Raw genomic sequence first — 11,235 nt, forward strand, 5'->3', positions numbered from 1 at the left:
CAGAGTGGTATGAACCACTTGTGCAGGTCCTAGTAAAGTACTGGAGCTGCTCTGCTCTCCCTCAGTCTGCATCAGTGTGAGTGGAGATTATTGGAGATTACCTTATAGGAAGCTTACTGCAGCACAGAGGATGCAACTGGAGATGCCAAACAACCCTCCAGAGACTGGAGAGTCTCCAGGCACCCTAAGGAGAACAGTCCCATGAAATAGCACCTCTTGTTGCACCACAACATATTTCCCCTCTTCTGGGAAGCAGAAGGCTCTATCCTTACCTGACTCTTATCACTTACCAGTGCAATCCTGCTCGCATCAGCAGCATTACTCCAACTGATACAGTGTAGGTGAGAGGAGAGTCCTGGTGAGGTGGTCTTCACCCGGCAGGCTCTGGATCTCTAAAGGCTCAAGATACCACAGGCTGAGGCTTGTCTTGCAGCTGGGCACTCAACAACACACTCAACAAAGGGCAGTCCTTTGACTAGAGCCCTCTGCTTGCCACAGTTCTCTCACGAATCTTCCCGTAGGAAGGATTCAGGAAAGAGTCCATGTCTGGCAGCAGTAAGAGGAGGCCACAGCCACACGTGTTCAGACATTTCAGGCCTCAGCACAGTAACCTTCGCTGCTCTCTTCCCTTGTATACATTGCTCTCAGATTTGACTCGCTGCTATGAGGTTCTTCTAATGCTCAGAGTTAATGTTGTCATTGCTGAGCACAATATAGACAGATCCTAGATACACAAACTGACACTTTAAATGACACAACACAGCTGCCCTGGACAGGTTTACTTTTTCTGCCAATATGGTGTTATTCAATGTCTTTTTAACCATACGTCATTTGTTTTGGTATTGTGAGATCTGTACTTTTTTCTTTTAAGTATTTTTCAAACTTATATATATTTTTGTGTCACTTTGGAATTGTTTTCATATGGTTTGCAAAACTTGACAAATTATACTTTGTTTTTTTGCAGTTGTTTGAATGAAATGTATTTTCCTCTCTGTCATACCTGCTCCCCAAGGATTTGTGTCCCTATGAGCTTTGAGACAGGGAAGCTTATTTCAAGGTCTGTTTTCTGTGTAACATTTGCTAATCTTCCTTCTAGATGCAAACCTAAGAGGGGAGTCAGGCTTTGCTCATTTAATTCTCCATTTAGTGCTCCTGACCTTCTGAAGTTGCTTCATGTGACAGTGCCACCCACTAAGGCTTCCTCCTTTCTAATGCCCATATAGTGAAAGCTCCTGCCATTAAAGTCTTGAATACTTGACAAGACCCGTGGAGATTAATGGAGTCAGGTCAGGCTGACAGAAAAGCTTAGCTTTCTGAAATCTGCCACTGAGCCCAGGGGAAGGGGGAGGTGTAACTGCTCTGTAATAGCCAGCTACACATAAGATTTTGAGTCAGGCCACCAGCAAAGTAAGTTCCTGAGATAGCATTTTAAAATAGCATCCCTGTTAGAGTAATGTGAGCTTTGGCTACAAGCTTCCATGTCTTCAAGCCAAAGGACTTTGTGAGCTGAAAAATAACATTTCCCTTTCAGTAAGGAGGAAAAGAGAGAAAGGTATCCTCTGAATAGCTGAGCAGAATCCAAGAATTCCTAGAATTGGAAGTTTAAAACTAATTTGTACCTCCATTTTCCCAACTGAAAGCACAGGAGCTGTTGCACCTTGGGCATAATGCAGGTACCATGATCCAAAAGCACTTTTTGGAGGCAAAGAGGTGTTAATTACCCAGGACAGAACAGGGTAATTATCTGCAGCTATCACACCAATATTCTGTAAAGGAGGAGAGGGCAAAGTGGCTGATTTTTTATGAAGGTTTAATGTAAAAGGGGAAGTTGCATACCCTGAAATGTTTGACTGTTAGAGAAGCCTCTCAGGCCTTCCGGCTTTGCTGGAGCAAAGGAATGAACCTGGAGACTTCAACTTCATGCAGAATTATAGAGCCAAGAACCAACCCTGCCTAGAAAACTAGAACAAAATCTCTGTCAAATGAGAATTCAGGGGCAGAGAAGTTCATAATGCGTAAAGATGTGGCAGAGGGGCTCCTCATGCTCTGTAGCTGTTGTCCTGTTCAGCCTATTCATGTTCTCACTATTACATTTCCTTTCATATTCAGAAGCATGGCAGACAGAGCACAAACACAACTCAGTAGCTCTCTGCAGAGACTGTGCCATCAAAGGAACCTTCTACCTTGACTGTATGTAGTTTCTATCCTGGCTGGAGGATGCCTTCATGGTTTAGCAGCCCAAGTCAATGACTTGGCCAAGTCAAAGTCCAACATGCAGAGCGTCAGGTGTCTGCTGTTTTCTCTGCAATAGAGAAGAAAGCAAATTAGTGGGCAGCCTTCCACAAGTGCTTCCATTTTACAGGATCTATGGGAGGAACTGCTTATAAAGGATTGGCATCTACTTGTATGAAGTTTAGCGCTCAGCAGCACCAGACTTTCTTATTTAGTCCAAGCCAAGAAAGTTTAGCACTGTTTCCTGTGGCAATTAGTAACATTGCAGATAATTCATCTGCCTCATCTGCGTGATGGCTGCTATCACCCTGCACCTGCTAGATGAAATGATCTGTTCAGCACAATCCTATCCAGCTTATCCCGTTTGTTGGGCTTCTGCTGTAGGCACTCTGGTCTCTGTGAAAGATAAGGGGGAAGAAAAGTCTTGGAGCTGTGAGCTTAGTCCCCTCTCATCACTTGAAGGCAATAATTACCCACAGGAGAAGAGCTGTAGGGGCACTGCATTCAAGCATTGCTCCACAGAAATGACATTTTCTTGACACCGTTTAGGGAGGAGCTGCCACAGCTCAGGTGTTAGAGGGGAGCTTGTGCTAGAAAAAGAGAATTAAAAGCAGGAAAATAGCTGGTCTCCACAACAGCCATCTGTAAGAAGCACAGAGGGTAAGAGAGTCAGGAATGGATGAAAACATGGGGGCTGAATGAGAAGACAGCACTTAAAAGGAGTGAGGGAGATCTGCTGAGCTGAAACACTTCTGCTTTAGCAGACTATGTTTTGATTTCATCGAATTGTCACTGATTCTCTCCAATTCTTTTCTTGTTTAAAAAAAAATTTTTAAGCTAACCAAATGTGTATTTCCTTGTTTTGCTTCAAGAAAGTAACCTCAGTTATAATGAGCAAGTGTCTGCTTTTACTCTGTCCATTGACCTGCCTAATGTTGAAAGGCCTGGTTCAAATGTTTGTACATGGTGAAACCAAGCAAAAAAATAATAATGCACAACTGTTGCTTCCTTACAATTCTGAATGAATTAACTTTTCTGTTGTATCCATTGGATACCCGCTGTGTATTAAACCTAGTGCTTAACAATGTCTTCTTCTTTTGATCTATGAATGTGGTTCATTTAGGTACATCACTGCTCCATTTGCTGTCATGTGTTTAATTGCAAATGAAAGGAACTGCCATGTGTTGATGATGCAGTTCAGTGGCTTTTCCTTTCATCACTCCAAAGGATACAATAACTGTTTGTCCATAGAAAAGAGGCATGGAGGAAGGGAGTATTGTTACGAAATTATGGGAGAGAAGGAAAAAAATCAGAACAATATTTGCCTCTGCATATTGCCTCTGAACTCTGCAACGGATCTGTGGCTTGCATTCCACAGCCTAAGCTTTGTAAGTGGGCAGAAGCTGAATACTTAAGACTGTGGCTTAAACAATCAATCCGCTTTAAGGCTGGCTTGAGTTTCCTCTCATGACCCTGGTCCTGCAAGGGTTCAACTACCAGTTAATTCAATGGTCAATGTAAACTTTAAAGGATCACACTCTGGCTGGCTGAAGGAGGAATCATGTGAAACTGAACTACCTCTGGGAAACTGAAAATGTACCGTGTTGTAAGAGTACAAAGAGATGCTTCCAGGAGCATGAAATTCCTAGCTGGAATGCCACAAGAACCTAGATCCTCCACTCAAACTGGCTAGTAGAGACTTTTCTGGAGCTAAGCCTAATTTCAACCAGTCATTTAGGTTGAACCCCTTAAGGCAGAGATAAGCCCTGATCTCTGTAAGCCAGAAATCTAACATGTACCAAATGGTTTTAATCACAAAGAGAGAGAGAATACATTCCTTAGGACAGACTTTTCTAGAACATAAGAATGTTTCTACTTTCAAGCGGGTAATATTGCTACTACGCAAATTGCCTTCACTAAGCTTTAAAATTTACACCTCTCTGCAAAGAACGGAAAGACACTACCCACCTTCTCTTTCTGTTTGTAGATAGAGCCTGATGGTGCTGTTCTGAGCTTCCTACTGTTCTGCAAGGCTTCCTTTGCAACTCAAGGAAGGGAAAGGTTTTCAGGATATTTAAAGCAGGCAGAGAGTAGCAGGGCCACCTCACATACAAAGTGAGGTTTGACAAGCCCTGATGCAGTCTATGAGGTGTCTGAGGGAGGGTTTTTGTAGGGTTTGCACTTACCTAGAACAAAAAAAGAAAGCAGAAGGATTTGAATGACTGTTGGAAATGTAAACTACGTTTTTCATTAACATTTCAACACAGCTGTCTCACATAAACCATTTTAAGCCAGGTGCTTTCCTGGAATCAGCAGGTGGCCACTGATTCAAGGTGACCAAATCAAGAATACCCCCCTTGTGGTCAAACAATACCAAGGAATCTGATAGGTTTTAAGTTTAAATGTGCAAAGAATGTGATTTTTCTTTCACAAAATTTTGACTGGGAAAGAAGGTAACAAGATATCAGCAAGATACATCTGTGTTAAAACTGAAGAGTTTAAAGAGAAAAAAACCTGATTTCAGAACTTTTAGAGGCCTGTGATGAGATTCATCTCCCCCAAACCAACAGAGAGAGTGTAAATGTGTACATTTAAGCTAGTCATCTTCGCTTTCCTTACTGTTAGCAAGAGATTAAAACCAACACATCTGGGGTGCAATTCAGCTGCTTTCAGATGAGAAGGACCATCCTCTAGACAAGCCAGGTTCCCTCTGCTGCTGTCAGGGGAGTCTGCAGACACTGGAATTCAGATCAGCTCCCACCCACCCCAGCAGCCTCCTGTTGAAAGTATGTCAAACATTTCAGAAGCTAAACGTGTTCAGCCAGGCAGAACCTCTGCGTTTCTTCCTAGGGGATAGAAATCAACACGTGAAATAAAGTGGCACAACCAGAGTTCACCCAGACAGCACCTTGACCCCCTCGCCTTTGAGCGGCACACCTCTGTGAGACTCTTACTGCTCCTATCTACATTGAGCAGCATTTGCCTCGAGTTTAACTGAGGTGCCGGGCAGTTTAACCAGCATCACTGCCCTCAAGGGCCCCTGCCCTGTGCTCCCCGTAGTACTTAACAGCCACAACACCCGTCTGGGGACAGAGGGGCCGCGTGGATCTCGGGGTTCAGGGTGGGAGGACAAGAGCGAAGGGAGCTGAAGGAGGTGGAGGGCCAGCATGCAGGACGGCGTGAGGGGAAGAAAGGCGGCCGGCAGGCTACAGCCAGGCTGCAAGTGCAAGGGGGAGGCGGAAGAGACCCCGGTTCCCATTCGTGGGAGCCGAGCCCGAGGTGCCGGCCACTGCTCAGGCCACCTCACAGCACAGCCGCGGTCCACGCTCGGAGCTCAACAACGCCCGCTCCGCAGCGGAGTCCCGGTCCTTGCCGGCCGCAGGCACCGCCCTCGGGAGCCGCCCGCCCTTCCGGGCCGGCGGGCGCCATGGGTGGCGGGCGGCTGTGGGTGAGGGTGGCACACACGGCCCTCAGCGGCGGGTTGGCGCTGGGGCTGTTCCTGCACCGCACAGGTGAGGCGAGGCCCTGCCTGACACGGGGAGGGGGCGGCCGAGGGCTGGGCCAGGCCCGCCCCTGGGCAGAGGGGGCTGCGGCCCGGGCTCGGGCTGCGCCGGGGGGAGCGCGGGTGTTCCCTGCCTTGCGTCGGCCTCTGGACCTGAGGGCACAGGGGAACCTGTGGGGCGCTCGGGAGCCCCTACCGTTACCGCCCTCTTCCATTGCTCCTCCCGTAGGGGTGCGGGAGCCCTTTGTTAGGGGCAGAGAGAAAAGCCCTAAAGGCTTCACAAGGAAGGCACTGCTCTCCTTTGCAGATCTGCAAATGCAAGAGGAGCGCGGGGAGCTGCTGCAGCCGCTGATCTTCGTCTCGCTGGTTTTGTGCTCGATCCTGCTGTACTTCAGGGTGTCTCTCATGGACCCAGGTTTTGTTAAGGCTGAAGAGGAAGAGAAGGTATAACACTTCATGAATGGAAGAAAGTGGTGAGGTTATAACATCTATACGCTTTTCTTTTGTTTCCCCACACTGTTAGATACGAACAATCTGTTTCTGTTGCACTTGGCATAAAGGAAACCTACACGGACCACTGGAGATCAGGATGGACAGTGTCCAAGTCATATTCTGTGACAGCAGTAGGGTTCATAGACTTTAAGTGTGTCTTTTACACCACATCCCCATTCTAAATGCACTGTGCCATTTGAGCACAAGTCCTCTCTCTCAACATGAGAGGCTGCAATACCCTATGGAATGTATACATGACCTGGTTTATACTAACTACTGCCAAGTGGTCCAAGTGCAAAAAACCAAATGGCAAGCTTGGAAGAAAGCTCTCTGCAGCTCTATTGAACTGTGTATAGATTTGTTGTCCTCTCAGCGGACATGTACACATACAAGTTACAATGAAGTAAAAAAGATGCAAAGTTTCAGTAACAGAGATAGTCTGCTTCAGGTTAACTGCCTACAAATTGTGTAGGACAAGTTTTAATCATCCATCATTGAAGTACATGTTGGCTGTGCTAAGAATAAGTAGCACTGCTTATACTGAAAAAATACCATTATTGTGTTTGGAAGCAAAGTCTAACCTTGTTTTTGTCCCAAAGTGTAGCCTTGGGATCAGTGTGGTATCTTGCCCACAGTTATTTCTGCCTCTGTGAAAACATTCTTTTGGTGGTTATAGTAGTCTGTTTTCTCTTGCTGTACCTTAACTGTCTGCAGTTCCTGTAGGGATTTGAAGAAATTACTCTGTTTAACCTTCTTAATGACAGAGAGAACCAGCACTGCTTAACTATTAACTAAAAGGATACAGACAACTCAGTCATGCCACAGCAGCAACACACAAAACCTCTTTAGTTACTCCCTCTTCTTTGTAGGCAGACAAGAGTGAAGAACAAAGTGTGGTCATACCCCTGGTTCCAAGTAATGTCAAGCTGCGGCGTTGTGGTTACTGCATGGTGAAGGTAGGTGTTCATGGGGAAAGTAGGCATTTGTAACACACTAGAAGAGAATGGGATGGGCAATTCCCAAGCTTACATGTTTTGGCAACCTCTTTGTTCAGCAGCTGTTGCTTTTCTATCATTGCTGCTCACTGCTCAGCTTGGAGGCATGGCAGATCTGATTGATTCTATTAAAGGGTCACCCTTCTGCTGAAAAACTCACAGAAAAAATAGGCACAACGAGCAAATTGAATTCCAATACAGTTCTGAATTGAAGTGATCCAAAGGAACTATGTAGCTAAAGATGTAGTCATGGGCATTGCTGTTTTCTGAGGCTGAAACAATTCCCTGCTGGCTTACAGAAACAAGGATCTTTTGCAACATTCTTACTGCCATGTCAGTCAGACTTTACAGTATTGTCAAAAAGGTTATTTTGAAGATACTGTGATAAAGGCATCCAAGCATGACATACAAAAACTGTTGCTATCTCTATCATTTGGAGGTCTAAACCCAGCAAAATGTTAGTCTGAGTTGTAAAAGACAGCATGAAGGAAAAATTAGAGCAATTAGATAAGCTCTTAAAATAGTTTGCCTAAAGCCTAGAAAAGCCTGTTTTCACAGTGATGCTTATCAGTTTAATAAAATCAAGCATTATCCTAGCTTCCATGAATTCCTGAAGAATATCTACCAGGAGAAGTGAGCTTATTACAAGAGGAAAAACTGGCAAGACATTTATATGCCTTGGGGAACAAATCCTAGGGGGCACTACTTTTCTCAGCCAGATCTTTCATATTCTCTGCTCCTGGCACTTGAGTCCCTTTCCTCTGTGTGTGTGTGTTGTGTTTCCCCAGCAGCAGAGACATTTCCCTCCTCCATGCAGTTGCGTAAGAACATCCCATCTCTGCCCACTTTATTCAACAGTCGTCGTCCTAGCTTTCCACATCAATCCTGAATAGACCGATTGGCTCTAGCTCCCTCCCTTACACACTGAACTTCCTATAAATAAGTAGATTGAAAAATATAGCTAGAAGAAATGTGGGAGAATAATTTAATTTGGAACTCATTCATTTGGACCTTTACCAGGGAGATCACGATCCCCTTTAGTTGTCTTAGCCGTGTATGTTGTGCTGTTATCTCAAAAAAGAGTGGTTTTGGGACAGTACCGCTGTGGAGGAAGGGAGTTTTGCATGATGTTCTCTTCTACCACACTAGCACAACCACAGTAGCAGGCTACTGATAGTGGTTTTCTTCTCTTTTTGTTGGTTGTGTTTTGCAGCAGCCGATGCGAGCCAGGCACTGCCAGCTGTGCCAGCACTGCGTGCGGCGCTACGACCATCACTGTCCCTGGATTGAGAACTGCATAGGAGAAAAGAATCACCCCTTCTTTATAGTCTACCTGAGTGTGCAGCTTGTCGTGCTGCTGTGGGGAGGTCAGGTTGCTTGGTAAGGCCTTGAGGCATCACTCTGACCTCTGAGATGGCTAAATGTTCTGATGTTGCTAGAGTCCCACTGAAGGGGTTCTGTAGAACAAAGCAGTAATTGTAGGCTTTGGATCTTCACCCTCTTTTGCACCCTGGAGCTCCCTAATCTGCTGAGGGACAACATAGCTGAGCAATAGTTGAGCAGAATCTGATAATTTAGGTTTCATATTCATCATTAAGATTTAATTACCAGAATTCACAGCAGTACCAAAACTGATTTTGCTTCAATTACTCTAATAAGACCTGGGCTTACAAATCCAAGTACTGGAAACACCAACAGGGTTTCAGCCTGTTCAGGAGGAGTTAACTGAAGATGATTGTCTCAGCTGTCAGGGGAACCGGTATCTTTTTAACTTCTTAGATACTAAGTCACTATTGGTGCAGACTCTTAAGAGTTTATTAACTCTTAAGTAACAGTGTATTAACAGTAGAATTATAACTCTCTGTAGAACATGATTATCAGAAGTTCAGTAGTTATGTACCAACTTACATGTTCCATCAAGGTCACTTGGCTTATGAAACTAGCTCAACATTTTTAACCATGAATTTATTGCTCTTTGAATTGACAGGTCAGGCCTCTACTTTGAACTGTCCTGGGAGTGGCTGAATCACAACATTTTCCTCCTCACATCCTTTCTCCTGATAGTTATATTCACCATTGTTGTTGTGCTGCTGCTCATTTCACACCTCTATCTGATCTCATGCAACACCACCACCTGGGAATTCATGTCACATCATCGCATCTCCTACCTGCGACACTCCGAGTTGGAGAATCCCTTTGACCAAGGGGTCATCCTCAATCTCTGGAGATTCTTCTGTTCGTGCCACCTGACTGCATGGGAGAAAATCTATTTTCACAGGAACAATAAGCCTGTCTAGTCACAGCAGCACCTACCTGGTAGAGCGCCAACACATCTGCTGGGTAAAGCTTTGCTAATGCAATTGCTGCTCTTGCCTTAGATGGAACTTCAGTACATCTTGAACTATGCAGCTTATTCCACGAGCTGTTCATCCTGCAGATTACACTTCAAGGATAAGTCGGTTATTTTTTTTACATATGGGTAACACTGTTAAACACTGGGTCTGGGAAGGGCAGCAGAGCTGAGTTCTGGATGGAGCAAAGGTCTCTCTCTAAATTTACTTCCTTTTGTAACTGCATCCATATCTCCCCAGAAGAGACAAATGAGCAGTGTGATCATCCACATTCACTTCCCCAAAGCTTCCCTCTCCTTTTGCTGCCAAAGAACAGCAATTACAGACAAAATCAGCGAGAATCAATATAATTCCCGTGGCCTTTCTTCAACCTGGTTCTCACTGTGAGAACTGCAGTGCCTTTTGTCAGTAGTGTTAGGCATGTAATAGAAATACTTGAGTCAATATTTGGACAGTCAAAGGCAAATTTCATTTTGACCACATGCCTCAACTTAGTGCTTTTTTACAAGGATCTGAGGCTTTAATAGTGTTAATGTGCATGAGAAACAGCTGTAAAACAGTACATTCAGATTATGAGATAATGCTCTGACCAGCTTCCTAAGGGTTTTTTCTCTAAACTGATGGTGCTGTTAACAATTCAGAGACTATTTGTGAATCAACTCAGCAAAGAATAATACCAACATACTTACATACAGAATTATTTCTGCAGATAACTTCATGCTTAGGCCTTTACTGTAGCCTGTGGGGAAAGAACCAGTAGTAGAGGTGGATACTTCTTGCCTAGCTCCAGTAACACTGTTGGCAATATTACTACCTCAACATACTAATAAAAATTTATAAAAGAATACCAAGTTTCAGTGCAAAAGGAAAGATTGTAGGTCCTGTGTGTTTCACTGAGGTGAAGGAGGATTGACAGCCTTCTAGGACAGCAGCAAGCTTACTTGTGTTCCAGTGGAATAAAAGGTCAGACTTCCATAGTGAACTAAAGAAAGTATGGGATAACCGATTTTAGCTTTAAAAGTAGAAAAGGCTATGGTGTGAAGTTTAGTCCTGAGCCTTTTCTGTAAGAAAACCCCCAACAAACCAAAACCAACAACAAAACCAAACAAGCAGCAAAATAAACTTTAACATTAAAATGATTTTGTGCCTTAATTGCCTTGGCTCAGGAAATGCACCAGCTCAAGAGCACATCCGGTGAGCTGGTAGAAAGCACTCAGGATTTAAAGCTGATGAGCACTCATGGAAGGACAGTGTAGTCACTAACACAGCATGATAGTCCAAAAGCAGAACAGCATCCCTTTTTTTACCAACTCCAGTGCTTGTGATCTGTTTCCAGCCTGGTTAGTTCAGGGTAGAAACTCCTATCAGAGGGAAATCAGAACACTAAGAATTATTTTCAGAACAATGGCATGTCATCCAGAGAAGATTCTGCAGTTTGTGTCAGTGTGGCTCATTGGCCACATCACAATCTCTGGTTCTTCAAGTATCAGTCAAATAAAAGCTCCTCAGCAGATACTACAACTCAGAACACACAGTTTTGCACTGCTTGGTAATTCTTCTTAGAATGCACCAGGATGGTAATTTACTGTCTTTTTTCTGGATTAAAAAATTAAATATGCCTTTTTGGTTACGCCTCCTTCTTTGAACCCAAGTTCTAGATTTC

The 11,235-nt window shown here is 44.4% G+C and overlaps 1 protein-coding gene across 1 annotated transcript; it reads left to right on the forward strand.

Annotated features, from left to right (window-relative positions):
- The first annotated feature begins 5,611 nt into the window (after positions 1-5,611).
- ZDHHC12 (zinc finger DHHC-type palmitoyltransferase 12) lies at positions 5,612-9,526 on the forward strand. Its single transcript, XM_061477058.1, has 5 exons — positions 5,612-5,744; positions 6,042-6,178; positions 7,096-7,182; positions 8,435-8,601; positions 9,209-9,526. Exons 1-5 carry the CDS (start codon positions 5,660-5,662, stop codon positions 9,516-9,518), a joined length of 786 nt encoding a protein of 261 aa, XP_061333042.1. The 5' UTR covers positions 5,612-5,659; the 3' UTR covers positions 9,519-9,526.
- Positions 9,527-11,235: the final 1,709 nt, after the last annotated feature.

The sequence above is a fragment of the Pezoporus flaviventris genome, unplaced genomic scaffold, assembly GCF_033815535.1.
Source record: "Pezoporus flaviventris isolate CSIRO_AGI_PZ_B2104156 unplaced genomic scaffold, CSIRO_AGI_Pfla_v1 ptg000097l, whole genome shotgun sequence".
Lineage (NCBI taxonomy): Eukaryota > Metazoa > Chordata > Aves > Psittaciformes > Psittacidae > Pezoporus > Pezoporus flaviventris.